Source organism: Mycteria americana, chromosome 10 (assembly GCF_035582795.1).
Source record: "Mycteria americana isolate JAX WOST 10 ecotype Jacksonville Zoo and Gardens chromosome 10, USCA_MyAme_1.0, whole genome shotgun sequence".
Lineage (NCBI taxonomy): Eukaryota > Metazoa > Chordata > Aves > Ciconiiformes > Ciconiidae > Mycteria > Mycteria americana.
The window spans coordinates 4851591-4873030 of NC_134374.1; the positions used below are offsets into that span (position 1 = coordinate 4851591).

At 44.3% G+C, this 21440-nt stretch overlaps 1 protein-coding gene across 1 annotated transcript in view; it reads right to left on the bottom strand.

The window, feature by feature from the left end:
* Nucleotides 1-13354: 13354 nt before the first annotated feature.
* Nucleotides 13355-21440, bottom strand: part of IL1RAPL2 (interleukin 1 receptor accessory protein like 2) — a 384679-nt gene continuing 376593 nt past the window's right edge. Inside the window, exon 10 of the mRNA XM_075513515.1 lies at nt 13355-14052. Within this exon, the coding sequence (XP_075369630.1) occupies nt 13355-14052 (698 nt within the window). The remainder of the gene's footprint in view (nt 14053-21440) is intronic.

The window sequence follows — 21440 nt, forward strand, 5'->3', positions numbered from 1 at the left end:
TCCTCCCTCCCTGCAAACACCAGTGTTTCCTGCAAACACAGATGGTATTTCAAAAACTTACTTCGCCTTTGATTCAAAATTCCCCAAGGCCACACAGCTCCTACTGAAGCATTTCCAGCGTAACTGTACCTACCAGCTCAGACTGCGCACCCCTCATCACACAGCCGGCAGCACTTGCCCGATGCCTCGCGCCCCAGGAGTGGGAATGTACAACCACCCACCCACCCGCCCGAAGCTGAGCTCCCTCATCAGGCAGGGACCGAGCTGCCAGCAATCACGGCTGGTAGAGAAGGTGAACGCAAGTGTGGCTGCTTTGCACAGATTTTATATTCTGCCTCTTTGATAAAACCTTTCCATGGGCCCCTTCCTTGCAGAGACAAAGTGGGAGTGTCTTTGTACAACTTGGGGACCTACAGCGATTGCAGCTATTGCTTGCCTTTTGCAATGTACCCCGCCTGCTGCAGCAGAACAGGAGTCATGGCCTCGCACAGCAACGCCCTCCACCGTGGTCCATCACGCTTCCCTCAAAGCTTTCCGCTCCATTAGTTTTCGGGCACCCCAGCTGTAACTCGGAGGACAGCCCTTGCCAGACAGTTTCTCTTCCTCCGTGCGAGCACGCAGCTCCTGCACCCTGCCTACCCCGTGCAGGAGGCTCGTGCTCCCCCTGAGCGACCAGAGCAGGAGTACGGCCCGGAGCGCTCCCAGCCCGCAGCCGTGCCGCGCTCTGCTCGTGCTCTCGCTCGGTCACTGGTGCCCACGGGGAGCTGCGCAGCCCTGCGCCTTGCAGAGCCTGCCCTACACCACGGGCTGTCCGCCTTCCTCCTCCACCCTCGGGCCACCGCCACAGCTCCCAGGGCCTTGTGTGTGGCAAGCTATCCCCTGCACAGCCCTGGCCAGAGCCTTCACCCGCTTGCGTTTCAGAGCAGAGCACCGGCAAGGAGCCCGCACCACCACCTCGTGTGCTCCCGACCCCCGCGGGGATACATCCCTGCAGAGACAGGCAGTCGTGCAGCAGACTGCGATGCAGCAGCGGGAGGGTAGTGACAAGTTATTTCACGGTTTTATCCAGCCCAGCACTGTTCCCCTCCGGCCTTGACCCTAGCTGTGCTGGGCCGTTTGGGACGCAGTGGAGGCTGGCTCACCAGCCTGGCGGTGCTGCAGGCTTCCCCTGGCGCAGATTAACCCCCGTGCTCTGTGCATTTTCTCTTCTTTAATCTGCTCTCTAAAACCAGAGATGTCCCTTGTGGTGACTGTGAATGACGCACGTGTGGTGACGTGGTGACGTGGTGACGCACGCGCTGTGGGTACTCACACGCCTCTTCTGAGCCGCGTGCTTTATACCACCTCTTGCTTTGAAGCAGCAATAGCACTTCCATTTTTTTCTAGGTGTTTTTTTTCTTTAATTAAAAAAAAAAAACCACCAGAAGAACTTTCAGTTTAATTCTGCGATACTTGAACCCTTTTGTTCTTTTTGCTGGACTTAGGTTACCCCACAGAGATCAATTGTTTTCTTTCTTGTCCAGACATGTCTTCCTGCTCAGCCAGATAACGATTTGCTTTACTTTCGTGTGGCCGTATGGGTTTGTGTTTTCCCTTGACATTTCTGTGAACAATGTAGCAAAGGTCGGTGTTGTGTATCCCCATTCCCTTTCTCTTCTTGACTTATTTTGATGATTCTCCCATACTGATGCGAGCTGTTTTTCCAGTCATATTTAATCCCTTTTGTGGCCACCTCCACTTTTCCAATGCAGATGCTGGCATTAAATTGCCTGTTACCCTGTCCCAATTTCCATGTTACAGCTGCTGGGAGGATAATCAGAATTTATCTATCTTTTTCTTCTCTTTGCTCTGTCCCTTTGTATTGTTTATTCTTCATCTAGATTGGGAGGGCCTGCAAGTCCTTTCATGACTATTATTTTTTCCACATGTCCAAGCTCAAACTGAGAATTAGAAAGCTTCCAGGGCCGATCCTTACTTGGCCAGCATTTCTATCGCATTTTTCTTTTTAACCTTTTGAGAGCATTTTCTGCAGCTTCGCCTTCCCAGCTGATCAGACAGGGAACCAGGGGCGGCAGGGAGGGCTCGCCGGGGCCAGCCCCAGGGTGCCTCTGCACTAGAGACGTGCTGAGCCCTTCGCAGAGGCGCGGGCTAGGAGAAAGGAACTGAACTTTAGCTGAGATGAAACCCGATTGCCGTTGGGGCCAGGAGGGACAGTTCTGGCCTCTGGGCAATGTTAACTTTATGCTGCGACTTTTGTGGTCTTTCACAGTACAGCTGACTCTGGGAGGGCTCGGCTGGTTTGAGTGGGGAGCGTGGTTTCAGCTCACTTCCTAAAATTTGGTGAAGTCCTTGATGTAAATGATGAAGTCCATGTAGAACTGGGGGGGGAAAGGGGGATGGTTTTGTACTCCAGGTGGCAAACTGAAAATACAGCTCTAACTCCCCTCCGTGTTAGAAGGAATCACAAGTTCTGTCAAGGCACACCACATTAACTAATCTAGTTACAAAAACACAGACCCTGTAACTCACAGGTCTTTTTTTCTCCTCGGTAGGAGCTGTTGGATCAACTGAAGCCAAATGCTCAGCGTTATTACAATCTTCCTTTTAAGCCACTCAGATTAATGGAACAAATTCTCATTCAGAGAAATCAGGTACAGATCCCTAGCAACTACACTGCTTTGACTCTGGCTTTTGCGTAGTACAAATTACAGCAGAATATCGTTATTAATTTCAGCTGCCCTCTGTTCTGGCAAATTATCATTCATCTCCCAAAACGGGTATCTCAGCTGGAGACCTTTATTTCATCATCTTAGTGCAAAAAGTCCCCACTGCTTCCTCCCTCCAAATTAGCAGCCTATGATTTCCCTGGGGAAGTCTGTCTTGGGTGTAGTGCTATGACTTATGCTTGGCTAGTATCACCAGGACTAGACAGGGCACCAGCGCATTTTTACCTCCCAACACATACCTGAAATCTCTCACCAGGTCCATGACTGCCTGCTCGGGAGTTAGTCACTTCCTCCGCAGCCTGTAGGGAAGACAGCAAAGTTAAAGAAACGTTGCTCTATTCTAACAAACCTTACCGTCAGTGGCTCACCGCTCAGCCATACCCTGAATTCATCTTACTCCGAACAAAAACTGCCCAGGCTGCAGGCTAGGGTCTGATCGTGGTGTCATTAGAGCCTTCGCCTGGCTTCTTGGTGTTACCTGGTAAGCTCCTGAATTAACCAAGTACCATAAAATGGAATTTCTAAATGTTACAGTGAGCCTCGCTGCCCCAGTGCTGCGTTTCAAGCTGCCCGTAAGGAGCCTTTCCCTTCCCACAGCCAGGGAATCGTCTGGCACGGCTCAGTGCAAAGTGTGAGTTAAACATGAAATCCTCAGGAGAATGGTGTAGTGTCTGTGCAGGGTGGCTGGCGGGTCAGCAGTGATACCCCCAGTGCATGGTAAAGCTGGGGAAAAGCAGAGCAGGCTGGGGCGAGGGAGGTCAGCCCAGGGGGAGGCTCCATTCCCAGCAGTGCCAGGCAAAGCCGTATGGACACGCTGAGGCTGATGATTATCTGAGCTTGTTCGCTTCAGCTATTTTGTGAAAACACGGCTCCCACATTACAATATTTAAGTACTACTTAAGCAGCTAATAACTTGCTACAAGTTAAACTGGTCCTGACTAGGTTACCTGCCGATACCTTAGTCCCACTCTGACATTGTAGCTTTGCCACCAGCGCTGTTCTTGTGGCGTTTGCTGGCTCAGGGGGAGTAAGTATTAGAAATCAGACACTTTGGTGAGGTTTCGGGGCCAGTGAGGCCTGGTGGACATGTGTACTGAAATGCTGTTGCATCTTCTGCTTGAGGAAGTGACGGTACTTGAACCCCTGTGACCTGGACGCTGGCCCCAGATGGGCATCCCTGGGCCATCCCTTGAACGCCGTACCCCCACCCTGCTGACACCGGACAATAATTCGGTCTCTGGGCTCGCTCTAGCCTCAGCCTGTTTGCCGAGCAAACGGAAAAGGCTGCCGAAAGAGAGGTCCAGGCCTGTCCACTAGAAACCGTCCCAAGATCAGCAACTAGCATGACAGAGAAGTGACCGTCGGATGGCAGCGGCTTTGGGCAGTCAGCCCCTGGCAGGGTGCATTTTCCCATCATACAGAGGCTGCCAGCTCTGTCCCTGCAGGGCACGGTGTGAGATGAGCGTCAGCCATCTCGTGTGGACACGCTGGTTTCTGCCCTTCTGCCCACTCCCACCTCAACTTCTGTCACCGCCCCGCACAAACCACTGCACTTTCCCCCAGCTCTTGGGGAGAGCTTGTGCTTTACAGTCTTACTGTAAAATAACAAGAATCAGGCTTCTAAAATCAGGAAATTTCTCTGACAGGCTTCTGTGCTTTTGCTATAATCGCTCCGCATGCTCCTCTGACAATTTCTGTGACCTTATTTCTCAAAAAAAAAAGAAAGAAGAAAAGACAACTCCCATCATCCCTCAAGTCTCAGTAGAGCTCTCCACACACTAAAGGAGAAGCAGAGGCTGCCAGCTCTCTATCTGGAGCTCTTCTTACACATGTTTGTTAACCCTCAGGGTATAATGGATGCTGAGAATTACTCTTTCGTAACATTTGTTTGGCTGCCAAAAAGGAAAAATGATTAGCAGCTCGAAGGTTACATTGCTGTATTTTGCAAGAGAAGCCCTTGTCATGGGCTGCCTCTATTTTGCTGACTGTAGACGTGCCACCGCGATGCTCGGCTGGCGGCAGGGTGCCGGGGTACTCTGCCCGTCAGGCTGCGCTGCTCCAGCTCTCCGTCCCGGTGCTCATGGTGCAGTGTTGGAGATTTCCACCGCTGCCCTGCAGACGCACGTCCTCTCCTCCTCCCATGGACGGCAGCGCCCAGACCTTGCAAGTGGTGCCCAGCCCTTGCAAGCGGCCACCTAAGGCCTCGTCTCCCACTTGATCTGTATGACTGTGACCAGCTTTATACTGCACATAAACCACTCCCTAACACAGGCAATGCTATTTCTATATCTTAAAGTATCTTCAGTATCTTAAAGACAAGAAAGATGGTAAGTTTATAAGATATAGTTCATGGTTTAAGAAAGGGATTTAAAACAGATTGCTGAATTAGTGACTACTGTTATTGTTTCCTTTCTTAGCCCCTTATTAGCCTGTTTTCTGGGGGCAGAGCTGTTTGGATAGGACTTCCCTCTCTTTGGACCCTGGGGAGCTCAGGAATTGGGTACCATAAATAGTTTTGATAGCCCCCTCGTGGACCTCAGAGCAAGCTGCAGCGACCACGAGACGCTGAAGCCATTGTGTCCAAGCCGTGCCCACGCCCTGTGCATCCTCACCAGGTGCTGGCACGGGCCTGTCTTCTAGGCAGGCGGTGGTGGGCTCCAGCCCCTCATGCACTCAGCTCCTGCCCCTCTCTACCCCGAATCGCCGCCCCGTAGCACCTCTTGGATACACTCACCCAGCCTGACTGCCCCTGCCATGTCACTCCTCTTACAGGGCACTCGTGCTTCTATTTCACAGCTGGGGGAGTCTGCCAAGGACAAGCCAGGTCAACCAAGTTCATGAACATCCTCTCTTATTTTGCTGTCTCAGGCTCCTCTCTTTTGTTCCACAATAAAGGGACTGCTTTGAATTGCCTGTGCACTAAGATATACCCGTACCTGCATTGGTCTAGGCATTTTGCAAGGAGAAATTGTTCAGAAGGGTAACTGAAAACTTCTGGCCCTGGATTGAAGCCTTCCTCGCAGACTGGCGCTGTCATATCACAGATGCTTACTCTGTTCATTATGTTGATGGGTGTTAGCAATGAAGTTTGAACTTTGTTCAGATTTTCCCCGAGTTTGGCAGTATAAGAGCCAGAGCTCTGATCTGGGTTCAGGCTGGTTGTTAGGTACAAATTATCTGTTAGTCCAATTTTTTTCCCCCGCTGTCTCCTTTTGCCAATAATTTGCTACAGCACAGAGATTTCCTGTCATCTCGTCAGTCTGCGTCCTTCCAAAGTCACTTCACTGCCGATGATTAGCTTCTGTCTTTTCACCTCTCTGCAGTGAGCTGCTGATCCCACAGGGAAGTGTCACGATTCGCTCCAGGAGAGCTCTCCCGTGCCCCCCAAAACGGCCGTGGCGCGACCCACTTAGGGGACGTTCAGAGGTTGTTCACGCAGACTGGAACAATCTTCTTCTGTTGGTCAAGAGATGATGTGGCCCCAGAGCCAGGCCAAGGCAATCCGCTGTGAAGTTGTCAGCCTGGTCCAGGGAACGTTATCTACTGGGCAGAGCTCCGGACTGGGAGGCTGTGGGCATGGCCCCAGCTCTGCCCTTGGTTTTTGGTAGGATCTTGGGCAAAATGGATCCTAACCTTGTTTTCCATTTGCTAAAAGGAGGATGAAAACATTTCCCCAGCGGAGTTAGGTGTTAGATTAATTGTTTCATGATCATAAAGCCTTTGATATCCTTTAATCAAAGAGCTGTTAAGGGTTTTAAAGGTTGTTATAATTTGTGGAATAGATGTTAATTTTCTGTGCGCAGTCTACACAGAATATGGACTCTCTAATGTTATTTGGGGACTAAGTATTAAACGCTCCCTCTTAGGTACTGGCAGAAGTTACCTTTAAGCCACATACACACACTGATTAGAGTATATTGTGCTTTAAAAGCTTCTTCACATCTCATTAGACCTTCTCTTCTTGAGTCACCTCATAAGAGGCTAATTTAAGTCTAAGCCACGTCAGGGTCTGGGTTTCTCATGAAAATATGCCTCGGTAGTAAAAGCAAAGCCCCTCATGCTCTCTGCATGAGAATCACTAATTCTCTCCTCCACATCATAAATCCCAGGGCATGCTCTGAATCCCAAATAATTTGGATTTAGAAAGAAATGAGGCGCACAGTTCTACCTTTGACTATTTTCATTTCCACCTTGGCTTGCCTACATTTCTCCATTAGAAGAGGGCACCAGAGACTTTGCAAATCCCTCTATACAGTATGAGCACAGTCTGAACGGGTGCTATACTCTCTAGGCATTGCCCAGCCAAACGCTTGAGCCCACCCTGTCGTGGCTGAGCACGGTGTGTACCCCACTGCGCCCAACCGTAGCCCCGTTGGTCTACTAGCTCCGACGGGTTCAGCAGTAGCTGTTGATGCTCTGACTCCAGCAAACCACTTTGCATGCCCATAGTGGAAACTTCCAGCCAGGAAAACATTTACCACCCACTGCTGTGTACAAAGGAATTATTTTACAGTCTTAAAAGAAATTGCAAGACTCATCTAGTATAAAATACATTGGTTTGTCTTTGTGTTTGTCCTGAAGAGAAGAAAGCTCTTAAAACCTTGTAAAGCCAATTACGCTCTATCAAAATGAATTAAGAGGAGTTTATAGAATACCTACCGTGAGAATCTGGCTCAGCTTGACAAACTGTATTTTTATTATTATTATTTGCTTTACTGCTTGGTCTGTAGCTGTACAATGATACTGCAATGAAGAGAAAATGCTGACAGGTCATGTTCTGCTTCTATTGGCAGTACTACTGTTTTATATGTAAATGGCAAATATCTTGGCAAAGCTCGGTAACTTTTACTTTATGTTTCCTTTTTTTTAGACATTGTTTTATACCTCTTTGGAGCAGCCCTATTAACCTCTGAATTTCTCCAGTGGCGTTGAAATGATCAAATGGCTTCATGCAGTAAGCATTGCAAAGCTGTCCTTCCTTCACCATCACAAACACTTCATGTCATTTCTTTAGGGAAGCAAAGTACATTTCAGAACATTGTTCTTTGTGTTTGCAAGAATGTGACGCGCTGTTACTTTCCATTTTCAAATTTTGCTTTCCTCCTGTAACAAAGTATTCCAAAATCCTCTATTTTTAACATTTGCTGAAATGGAACGGTTTTAATCACTATTATTTATGACATTTCAAAACCTTGAATACTTTCAAGACCATGGAGGAAGGTACTTTTATGTATTTTTCATTATTTAAAAGCAAATAGACCAATATTGATTACATTAAATGAACATCATCGTAATGTTCGGGTACCCATTTTCCTCCTGACCTGCACGAGGAAGGGTCCGTTGGCTCACTGCCACCTTGGTGTGGCTTTATTTCTCACAGTCCTAACTAACTAATGCTGGTAATACAAGAACTGAGGACCAGGACTAATTCCCATGGACTTTTGATAAGATCTGACTCCTGTGTGGCTTAATTGCTTTGGAAAAACAGGCTCTGGCTGTGACTGCACTGCTCAGCAGACCGCAAGACTGAGACCCCCAGGGACAGCACCGATGCAAACTGATACGGCACCCAGCAACTACATGTTGCAAGAGCTGCAGAACTGCTGTTAGGACAGTCCTAAACAGTAATGTGTGGTACCCACTTCCCTCCTGACTCTGGACCACGCTTATTGCAAATGTAAATCTGGTAGAACGGGGCAACGGCAGGAGTGAGCAGTTTGGTTTGCTGAAATGCCAGAGCCAGAAGTTGTACTCTCCAGCGATGGGATCCACCGCACTGCAGAAGCCAGTCACCTCATCCACCTCACCAGAGCTGATCTAGTAACACTTCTGGCATTACGTGCGCGTTTCAAACCCACAGGACCAGCAGAAAGCGTGAGTTTTTACTTTGTGGGGTATTTCCAAAAACGTAAAGCAGCAGCTGGTTTTTTTTTCTGTGGAAGAAATCAAGAAAGTTTCCCATCCAACAGGAAACTGAAATTTAATTTTAAAATTATCAAGACAAGGGTTCTGAAGCAAGTGAGCTGGCAAGAGATGATATTTTTCTGGGGAACTTTGCCCAGCATCCATTGAATAGTGGACAAACATGATGCATTCATGCAAGAGCTGTCATTGTGCTCTACTGAATCAGTGTTTCTGCCTGGAAAGCCTTTGGACTCTGACTGCTCTCTTCTTCCTCTCCCTTCTTCACTCTCTCCACTTATCTCTTAGTGTCCCAGTAACTTTGCAGCCCCAGTATGAACCTCAAAGGGTCCACAAAAGAAGAAGGGTGCACAAGAGAAGATCCACAAAATGCTGCATGGAGGTAGAGGTTTCCTGCAGATAGTATTTGTAACCAGGCCGTCCCATGGCCGCTGCCCATGGGGTAAGCTCCCAGTTGCCCGACTGGGACACAATGGCAAAAGCCATTGTTCTCCCGTCTACCACTGCGTTCCCAGGGAGATGTCACTGCCAGGCTAGCAAGCATTGAAGACTTTCTGTCTTTAACCAGGACAGTGAGACCTGACAGCTGTTCTGCCATAATACTCGCATCTATTCAGAGACCGAAATCGGAAAGCTGCTCTGAGGCTCTCCATAAGGGCACAATTCTAAAGGCTGCTAAATGCTGTGATTTCTGGCACTGAAACACTCTTCCAGGGCCCTGCTTGGTAAAGTATTTCTCACTGAATTAAGGAGAATTTAAGTATGTGCTTATGCATTTGGATGAACAGAGAAAGCCTGCTGAATCAAATGAACTACTGAGAGCAGAGTAGAAGCCCTTAAAAGCCATGTTTTTTTTTTTTTTCCTAAAAGTATCTGTTATTTATTCCCAAGTCCTTATCTTGTTTATAACAAAGAATGAGCAAAATTCTTTTCCCAAGGCTGGACAGTCCTGGAGCATATCTGCACCAAACAGGGACAAAACCAAGCTTGATTTTAGGCAGATTAAATAAGCAAATGCTTCTTAGTCTCTTGACTTTCTCTCCCTTTTGTCTTTTTTATTCCTCTGTACACAGTAAACCTCAGGTTTTATGGCCTCATCCAAACTCTGCTGAATTTGATGGAACTCTTTCTGTTGGCTTGAATGGGTTTGGGAGCAGACCTGTAGGCAGAGTATGACAACATCTTTATGCAGGTTTCTCATCCACTGTCTAGAGAAAGGAATATTAATTATTAAAACACTGGTCCAGCACACAGCCCCCAAGAACTATCAGTACTCACTCTACTTTGTTACTTAATTTAAAATTACCCTGTTTTCTCTGAACTTTCTGTAGGAACATAAAATCTGTAGAGGCTGAATAGGTTTCAAATTTCTAGCTCATTTTATATACAACCTTCAAACCATAATTGCCTCTGAAGCACATTACACACAAAGGTAAGTATACAAACAGTAGTTTCCAAACATTATAATAAACCATCTTTAAAATGAAGGTGCCCCAGATCAGAAGCCCCATGTGGTTGCAATAGGGATGTTTGCTGTGATTTTATCTGGGGAAGGCACAGCCTGACAAGCCGGGGGTGGCGAGGGCTGCACAGTCGCACAAGTGAGATGTAGCACCAAGCACTGTCAGGGCAGTGCCCTGGCCTCTTCCCCGATAAATCCAGCTGAGTAAGTACATGGCTTTGGTGAGACAGAGGAACGCAAAATGCCCTTATGCCCTTCTACTTCAGCTAATGAAGTTCACATGAATGAGCGAGAACAGCTTTGCCACCAAGGCCCTGATCAGCTGCCACGAGGGGCCCCGCGGGAGGGCTGCCACGGAGGTGATTTTCCCAGTGGGACAAGCTCCCGGTCTCTGTGCCACCCAAGTCCCACCGACGGATGCATTTCACTGTTTGACAGTATTTTTCCAGACCCTTAAGTGCTACCTATGGAAACACTTGGCCTCTAGCATGTCGTACTGGTATTACATGAAACTGAGTCAACGAGAGGCCTCCGGAGCTCAGGTCCCCACCCCCAAACTAAAAGCAGAGGGGTACAGGCGGTTCCGATTCATGTATATATTGTCGTCGTACTCAATACACACTTTGAAATCTTAAAGCAGATTGTGACTTGTCATCTATAACTAAAAGATATCGATACACAGACACACAATGTGCTTTTGCAAAATGACAGAAAAACTGTTCTTTTCATGTTACCTCAATGCAAACATGACTGCATTTTGCTTTTGAATAGCTACTGCTCTAACAGACATATTATCATCAGGTAAATGAATTTGCTACCCATATTTAGTCATTGTAAATAAAAGAAGCAGACCAACCTGCATATGGGTTTTTTTCTTTTTTTGGAGTTGCATGCTTAATACAGAACTAGTAGGTTTAAAATCTCACTGAACATTCTATGTGAATTAACCAGATTCCAGAGTAATGTGGAAAGGAAAATAATGAAAAGTACAGCTTTTCATTTAAACATATGCAGCTCTTTTCATGCAGGGTTTTCATTTAGGTTTTTTTTTCCTTTTTTTCAATTACACTTTGCATTAAAGAACATAGCCAGTGTAAACACAGTCTGTAACACTTATAAAACAGTGCAAATTTTGTAAATTTCTGGGAGGAGGTTGAAATACATATATTTATAATGGAGGTAAAACCACTTTCTTTCCCAGTAGAAAAATACGTATATTAAACACTTATATGTTTGGAACTTAACTTCACAAAAGAGCAAGTTATAGTCCTATACTGTGTAATAAATTAGTATCTTTCTAGATTTCCATTTTCAGTCTCAGTGTCAAATGCGTAATAATGCTAGAAAAAACAAGAGAGATGTGTATTAGTTAGAACCTAATGAAAATCTTACAGATAATAACTGGTGTAAGAGGGCACAGAATAAAGAACTGGGGAAAGAAGCAATGGAAAAATACCGACCTCTATGAATTATTGCACATTTGAGATCATTCTCATGGCCTTTGGGCCAATTCTGGATACTTTTAAGTCTTAGGTCAGTGTTTGTTTCCGTTTGACTGTAGGGTACAATTTAGGAACCACTGCAAAATGTCAAGGATTTACTGAACTTGTTTGCTGATGAAACCACAGGCAGCTGAGTGCAGAGTGCTAACTTCTATTCATGCAATCAAAGAGAACAACGCTAAAAACATACCGAAATACAGGCAAGGTTGCCTGCCATAAAAATATTTTTGGGAACTTGCTCCAGCAGATCTTTTTGAGACAAAACTCTCATGTCTACTGTGTTTTCATTAAAGCCATGCCAAAAACTGCAAAACTGGCTTCTGCCTTCATCGTTTAGAGCTTTTCCCTTGAATACTGTTGTCTCCATGGTCTGACTCTGCAACCCTTAATCAACTGAGTATGGAAATCTCCATGGAACATACTGGTCCGACAAAAACTCAACTCGCTGAGTAGTAAATGCCTGATGCTGAGTACCTGTATAACACTTCGCACCCACAAGCAGCAAGACTGCTTTCCATGAAAGACAAGGGACAGTACCCTATTGACTGATGGGAAGTGAGAAATGCAAGGCCTTACCAGCTGCTTAAAAATACTACTTCTTACTAGTTGCACAGCGAGCAGAAATATTCCTGCTTCAGCCATATTTAAAAGGTACATAAATTGGCAGGTAGATAAACAGAGAGAGAACTGTCTCAGGTGATTATCACTGCAATTGAAGTCAGACTACTAGTAAACCTGAAAAATTTAGCACTTCATCTCTGAATATTGCTGTAGTAATTATTTTCTATTGCTGATGTTCTCACAAAAAGGTTAATTTCAAATTGGAACTACTGATTTTGGAACAAAAATCCAATGTAAAATTACATTGCCTTTACTACAAATCTTAAAAGAGCTCTTAAGAAATTTCAAATTAATGAATTGACCGACAGACAGATAAATTTATACTTAAACTGGTTAAAAAAAGTCATTAAAAATCTGCAAAAAATTGTGAAATAATCTATAATCGACAGAAAAATTGTTTAAAATCCTCCTAAACATCTTCCGATATTCTGGTAAGTTGTTTAATAAAACCACGTTGCTAACCATTGACTAGGAATACAACATGCCTCAATAATAAAATGAAGAGATGCTGATGTGAGCAGGTGATTTATTCTGCAGCAACTGTTACTATGCACTTTATTGATAAAGCTTCATCTGCATTGTTTCAGCTGGTCATCTTCTAAAATGCATTTGTGAGACAATGTTACCGGGAAGGTTTCCTCCTCCTTCCTTTTGAGAATGATTCACCCCTTGTGGTCTGTGCAGGAGATAATAATTTTCGTAGCGTGATTAGAATTTCAAACTGTACTGAAGTCTATATGAAAAACCCAACAACTTCCCTGTATTTCAAATACTGTTACTTAAATATGTATGGATGTTGGAGATCATATACAGTGACCTTTTAGCCATCCCAGATTGTAAACCTACTGTAAAATGATGGGATGTGTTTTCTCTATCCCCCCTCCTTTTTAAAGAAGCAATAAAACTGTACATTAAAAGACAGGAAGGACATTACTGACTTACAAAAGAATGCCCCCTTCGTCAATAATTTGTAAATGTAAACAAAAAAGTTCAAGTAGAAAAGCAAACAAGTGTGCTGCTGCTTCGAATATGTATTCTCACCCCATGGGGTTAGGGCAAAGTTCTTTAAAAACGTGTCTTCATGGCGGTCATGAAGCATCTCAAAAGACTCCTGATCTTCACTACCAAATATCACTGGTGAAGCTAAGCTCCTTTGCTGATAAAGGTAGCAATGGGTTGTTCCTGTGAAACTCTTGGGGATCCTTCATGGTATTGTTAAGAGGTAGCTGTCCATTTAGTAGTGTCAAAGGTATGTTACAGTATGTGTGATGGTTGCTTATGGAAGCTATTGGCAATGTTGCTGCCGACACATCGTATTCATATCCTCTGCAATAATGTCTCATTTGCACAGAGTCTGCTTGATGGTAATCAGTTAAATCAGCCCGCGATTCTACCAACGTGGCAGAAGTGCCTGTGACGGCAAGAGAGGGTACAGTCTGGAGGTCTCCAAAAAGGCCCTGCTCTGCAGAATCCAGGACCTGATGCCGAGACACCACCTCCTTTTTCTTCCCTGGCATTTCAAAGACTAGGCGCTTCCAAAACTTAGAATTCAGTTTGCTGCTTTTTGGTCCTTTCCACTTGACCACTGAGAGAAGTTTGATGGTGTGCTTTAAAGATTCCACTTCGTGATAATTCACTTTCCCTTTTAATTCAGTACACTCAATCAAAATAACTTTGATTTCTCCACTGACTAGCATGTTATGGAGTCTGTTTTCCATCTCAAAAATACTCCATCCTCTCCTGAGAACATAGTCTGGAGTTAACACGATAATGAGTCTTCTGCTTTGTTCAACACATCTTGTGAGATCTTCAATGTAGGCTACAAATTATAGAAAGAGAGAAAGAGTAAAGAATAAAGAAGTCTATTGTATCAAAACATCAGGCTTGCAATCAAGTATAACAAAATCCTACAGCTTACTGATCCACACCATTTAAGACAAGGGGCATTTCACAATATACTCCAACAAAAATAGGATTGTGTATCACAACATATTTCTATTTATGGAGTACATATAGAAAACTCCTTAATATCACTCTCCATTCTTTACTGTTTTTCCCTGTTCATCTCAACAGAATGACATTTACATAATATCCTCACTGTGTAGATGTATTAGTGACTAAAAATACGCAGTTCGCTTACTGAAAAAATATAGGTCAAGATCAATGTAATGTTTGTGTAAATTTTAACATTAACGCTGGTTATGATTAACATTGCATTGACGGAAGCACACTCTGGGAAGCAGTTCTTGTGTTTCAGATGCAAGGACATGAGGGTGCTGCAGGGTGTATGAACTGTAACTTGCAAGAGCTCAAAACAAAATCAACCCTCATCACATGCAGAACTTGTGCTATTGCATAGAAGCATCATGGTAGCTCTTTCTTCTTTAGGTATGGACCACAAACGCACAATAACATTCTTTGTGGCCCAATGGTCTGTTTTAATATCACAAACCTGTGCTTCTATGTACCCCAAGGTATTAACAGAAACTTCACAAGTGACAGGAACAAATGGAAAATTTAAACATATTGGAGGTGTTTATTTGTTGAGACATCAGTGACAAAGAAAACAGTATTCTTCTTTTATTCATGCATGCCAAGAGTTGCAAACAATCAGTGTAAGCAGAAATACCAGCCCCATCGTTAGCTCCATGATGTCGGCTTATTGAACTACAAAATATTCTTGAAGTTGGACTTGGATCCCTGAGTTTCACTTGTCCCACGGATGGTAGGGAAGAGAAGCCAATCACACTGGTCTGACATGGAACAGGATGGGAGAGAGATCTACTTACAGACCTGATCCAAAACCCATTCAAATGAACAGACCTCAACAAATTTCAATGGGTTTTGGGTCAAGACCAGAAAAATGAAATCATTTGAAAAAAACCCACTAAGGTCAGAAAAGTGTTCATTGGTTGCATAGCATTGTGATTGCGAGCTTAGAGACAGGATATATATATATTTTTTTAAACTACGTGAACCTCTTGACCATGCTACTCAGAACGTGCCGCCTGACAACAGAGGAGAAGCATGTGTTAGAAATGAAGACTTGGACACAAGAGCTGCACAGAACAGATCTTTACTCAGCACAGGGCAGGGCCTCTCTTACACACACTGCCCTCTAGCAGGAACAACGATTACAAATAACATCATTAATCAACATCTGTTACTGCAAGACTCATTTTTATAGTCCCAGGCACCATACCACAGCATGCTTATTCACACCACTTCCAGTAAAGTAAGTAGCTACAAAATAGGCCAACAGCAACATTCTAAAATAGCTTATTTTCATGAGACTGAAGGCATAGTTAGCATCAAATCTGCCTTTACCAATGTTTTATTTCACCACTTAGCAGCAAGAAGAATTTCTTTCACAAATAGAAAAAAGAGGCAATTGCAAACATCCCACAGACACACAAAAATTTAAGACATACACATACATTACAAATGTCTATGCAACAATCCTGACTTTTAGTTAATGTTTTATGACTCTTTAATCATGCAGCATTTACAGTTTGGGGTTTTTTTTCTTAAAATATTTCATGAGGAAAACCCCTACATTGCTCTGGGTAAAATAGTTACTCATTAATGAAAAAAATTCAACATTAAAATCCATGGGAGAGGCAGCGGAGAGGGGAGAGAGTCAGCAACAATGAGAAAATGATAAGCAGAACTGGTGAAACAAAACTTAAGGAAAGGTAGAAATGTTCAATACAATGGAAAGAGATTATCCCAATGTATCAACAGCTCAGACTCTTCATTTTCTTCCTTTCTTTCTGCTCCCAAAAAGAAAGAATTTAGGTGGGAAGCTTCATCATTAGAGGTTGAATCTGCAAGATAACAGTAAAACAACAAACTATCATGCATCTTTCCTGGGACATATTCATCCCTTCTTCAAACAACTCAGAACACGGCTATGTACAAGACAATTCTCTGCAGGACACAATACCGGTCAGTACCACGTACCCAGGTTAGTGCTAAGCACAGCCATGCAGGTACTATATGCATCCAATTAAAAACAAACAAACAAACCAACCAACAAAACAAACAAAAAATCACTCCACTTTCATCTCTTCAAATATCCAGCAGCAATAATTTCAATGGCAACAACCCAGCAATAATCCATTATACCATCTCAAGCAAAAACTCACCAGACTTTGATTTAGTCAAACAGGGAATGAGGTGGGAAGAAGACAGGAAAAATTCCCTATTTTCTCAGATGGATACTTCTCCCCTCTGTGCCTCTCCCATACTTTGGCACGCCCACCTTACTTACTGGATATTGCAACAAGTTAGAGCTTTCTACAGACTACACAGACACCTTCACAAATGACCACTAGGTGCTCCTTCAAATTCCAAGTTTGCAGCTGGTTCACTGACAGACATGGCCAATGTACAGGGGATTTGTTGGTGCACTGAGGATAAATACACTGTATTATAGGAAACTGGAAACCCAAATGACAAGGCAAACGCGTTTTCCAGCCATCTGGTCCCTAAGTACTTGTACTCCCAATAACTTCACCTTGGGACTACTACTAAAGGTAGATGACAACTTCCCTGGAGCACATGGTTCCATTGGGTGCACTCCACAATATGTCCAACGTGCACAACTTAAACATTTCTGCGAGGAAAAGCATGGGGGGACGGATTCCTGTCTGTGGAAATTCAAGCTTTATTTTTTCCAGTGGTACCAGCCTAACTGCATAAACCTGAGAGTTGCTAAATCACCCACCCTCCTTTCACTTCAGAATTTGAGACTGCTCAAAATACTGCAGGTTGAGTTCTCTGTCTGAAGTGTTCAGTCCATTAGAAGGTATTAAATCCAAGCAATCTATATTGCAATGTAGGATGGAGAAAGGGTTGTTTTCACCTTTCCAGTGAGCTAAGAAGTAATTGTCAGGCAATGGCTCTGTCTCAAGAAAAAAACTGAGCAGGGATTTCAGGAATGGCATCACCAACTAGGATCAACTGTAAGATTCCAGAACAACATATTTCCATCAGATAAATATCATTTTGCTGAAACTTCACTTTCGCTGCAGGAGGTGTCAACTTCAATGACATTTCATTGTGAGGGGAGAAAAAATCGTCTTGACAAAATCAGTATGGAATTATTCGTTTTTAATTCCCAAAGATTGTATTTTATCATAAACTAGAATGTAAAAATAAAATGTCAGCATTAGATTTAAGCCACTTGATTTTATTGAAAAGAACATTTTAAATTTTGACCCTTTTGTCCCCCTTGAAAGACCATTTTACAATATGGCACAAAAACCGTTCTCAAAATGTTAGCATTTCCCATAGGTCAAAAAAATTAGAATTATGAGTAGCTCTATTGGTAACTTACTTGCATCGTGTCCAATGCAATGCCCAAGCAGGCATGAACAGCAAGAACTTTTAGACCCTTAAACATAGTTTTTGCATGGTTGCCCTTTAGTAATGAAGACAGATCACCTGACAGCAAATATGTGCTCACCAAACACTGTCAACATGTAACGATGCTGAACTGTAGTTTGAAGCACTGAAGAAGAGACGTCCAAGACATGCATCCCATTTGCAGTTAAATCATGCATAACTGCCTGTTGAATCTTGAATGAGCTACACTAACCACAGGCTGGAAGGAAACCCAGACAACCGAATATGCAAGCAGACTAAGAGCAAGGAAATTAATGAACACCACAGACACAGAGTTGCTTACACAAAGAAATGGCTGACTAACCAGGCTCAGATGATTTGCAGAAGCAGTTGAGGGAAAGAACACCAGAAATCATATGAAGTCCTACGGATATTTTTGGGAAGCACGGTCTGCAGCACCGCAGGAACCAAAGGGTATCTACCATCAACCCCATACTGGCTGGTTCCTGGCACTCTGAAAATAACCAGCCTTTCTGCGTTTGGCAATGTGACTATCACTTGAGAAAGTTATTTATAGAAGAATAACTCGGTCCTGGTTTCCTAACGGAATAGTTCCCAAACCCTAACTCTGATTACTTTGTTATAACAAAAATGATTGCATGTCTTGCTTTTCCTACTTATTAAATATCCGTTGCTTCTGTTAGCTCAGACCAGAACAGCAATGCAGTTGGAACTGCTGACACACAGAGCGGAGGGATGGCCCCTCCCCAGAGAGTGCCCAATCCCAGCATAAGCTAAGGGACGGCTGATGAGTTCAACATAAAGAAACAAAGAACACGGATCAGCATGACACACTGCCCTCTCAGCATGCCACTCTTAGCCACTGTCAGACTTTCTGTATCTGACGTGGCAAAGGAAGGAGGGATTAAGAAGGAAAAGATGGCAGCTCTGGGGATGTCTCCTTGCAGATTGAAGTGTCTGAAGTGAGTGATTTTGGTGAGATTGGTGACAGACGTTCGAATCAAAATTCTGGATATTGAGAATCAAAGATTCATAGGCTCATACAGGTTAGAAGGGGGCTCTGGAGGTCTCCAGGTCAATACCCTGCCCAAAGCAGGACCAGCTAAGATTGCTCAGGGCCTTGTCCAGTACCGTTTTGAAGACCTCCAAGGTTGGACGTTTCTTCTCAGTGTCTCTGGGTTCTGTTCCAGTGTCTGACCGCCCTCATGGTGAGGAAAATTTTCCAAATGTTTAAATGGAACTTTCAGTGTTCAACTCATATGCAACTCATACCTGTGGCCTCTTGTTCAACAACTGTGCACCTGTGAGAAGAGGCTGTCTCCATCATTGAGCTTTCCACTAGAAAGACAATAAGATTTCTCCTTGGCTTTGGTGGCCTTTTCTTCAAGAAACACAGTTCTTTTGGTGTCTCCTCTTGTACTGTGTGCTCCAGCTCCCTGACCACCTCGGTGGCCTTTGGTGGACTGTTACAGGGTAGCCAGCCTTTCTGGCTCTTGTTCATATTTATTCCACTTTTAACAGTCATTCCTCTGTATCCCTGCTACCCCCGCCCATGCCTGAAAAAGGTTCCTACAGAGTAGGCCACCAAGGACTTCTGGAAGGAGTTTGTGGAGCTGGGTACTCTATTCCCATTCCACATAAATGGTGTCCCATACCTAATTAAGGCTCCTTGGGAACCCCAGGCACACAGTCCAGCTGGGTTTTCTTCATCCAGGAAGCTGCAGTTCAGCAGGCAAAACCCACACAGATGGGCAGACAAAACTACAAAGTGCCGGAACTGCAATATTGACTGTTGGGTGCTTTTTATCACATGCCTTAGGTGCTCTCCTGTTGTGCTGACAACCTCTCATTTTTCAGGTAAAAGCAAAGATTTTTATTCCATCACTGTTGTTCTTTTCAGTGCCTGATCTCTATACCCTGGGCTGAGCTGGAGTGAATTGCTGGTGTTTTTTCAATCCTGTCAAGATCAAATGCACATATGCTTAGACAGCAACTAGATGATGCTCTAATAGATTTGTATTGCTAGTATTAAAAATCCAACTTGACAGTTTCGACCTCTTCACTTTCAGGATTTAAAATAATTTGCAGAAACCATGTGAGAAAAATATCTTCCTCTGATGTAGTCCCAATTTTAGAAGAGTCAAGTGCAAATAGATCTTTCTCTCTGTAGACACATCATCCTTAGCAAGACAGAAAATGGCCCAGGTAAAAACATAACTATTCCTATTTTCCCCCTCCAACTATTCAGTTTCCTCAGGTCTCCTAACACTGAATTAAAAAGCTCACAGGGCTTGAGAGTCTGCTTGCTGTGAGAAAGGGTTTGTTAAAAGAGCCCTGAAAACTAATAGGATGGAAAAAATGATAACTGCTAAGAAACTTTAGTAACAACTGCAACTGTATGTTAGGGCTCACAGTCTCCTTCTACAGGCTAACATGTTCAATTATGCCTTAGTTACCTAGGCAGAGAAGTATATGTGCTGTCAGCTTTGACAGAATAAAGAACACTCACTCTGCTAAGACCAAAGAGTATTCTTTAAGAAAGAATAGCTGCTATAGTACTTCCTCTAACATGCAACTCAAATCCTGGGTTACAAACTCGGTCTTGCTGCTTACACAGCTCAGTGCATGCCACGTCTCCCTGCCGCATCGCCCCTCTCATCTTCCAGCCCGCACGGCCACGTGGGCTTCTGCGTGAGCGAGAGCAGAGCAGCGGTGGCTGCTTGAGCCCCGTTTCCACCTCGCCAGTTCAGGAAGCCAGGTCCATCTGTACTCCTCTCAGGCAGCACCAAGAGTCACCGCAAAGGTCCTTGCTGGCCACCGCGAGGTGGGCATCACTGAGGCACTTGGCATCCTTCGAGGTGGTTCTCCCACTAGGATAAAACACTCCACTGGGATAACATTTGTATCCTGGCAGGGCACAGAGACCAACACCTACTGCAAAACATGACTCGGCCCCATCTGACCTGAACTATGGATGCCAGGAATCTGCTTCCCAATGGTGAAGAGGTGGCCTCAGTCCCCACAGCCATCACCTCTGTCCTCCTAGGGACAGCAAAAGTGGCTCCATGGGCATCCCTGAAACAGACAGTCCTCAGCGCAGAGCCGAAACACAGAGCTCGGGTTTGCAGTACAAAGGAGCTTGCTGCTGGGTGCGCACGTCCCAGCTAAGGCACATCTGGCTGTAATCTCTCCCTCGGCTGCACAGCCTCGGTTGCAGAGCCTATCATAGCTTTTCCTCAGAGGTTAGAGATGAACCAGCTGGACAAAAACATAATCAAACTTGTCCCTGAATTTTTCTGAAGTCAGCTTTTTAGTTTGTTCAGAGAAGTGTGCAAGAACGTTAATGAAATACTATTTAACAAATCTATTTTTTGCTTGCTCTCAAATCCAAGTAGCAGCTGTATGTATTGCTTCATGCCAGGAAGCAAGCACAATGATGCACACCCTCCTGTGGCAGCACCTTAAAATTGCAGAGATTATATGAAACAACCAGCCTTACAAAACACACCTTATTTGCAGTACTAGTGGAATGGCACACATGTAAGTACGCAAGATACAGAAGGAAACGCGTCAGAATGGAGAGTGGGAAAGCATTACGTTACACTGAAAATCATTTACACCAAAAGAATCGGAAATGCAGTACATGCGAGAAGAGATATTTACTAAAATAAAAAAGATAACTGTGATCAAACCCCCATTTTTCTATAGAAATCTACCCTGAAGAGCCTTATATTTTGTTATATCTGCCACTTTTTGAGACAGTCACTCTAAAATCTGTTATGTTTATCACTGAAGTTTCTAGCAGGTCCATACCACATCACACTGCTCTCTTCACTA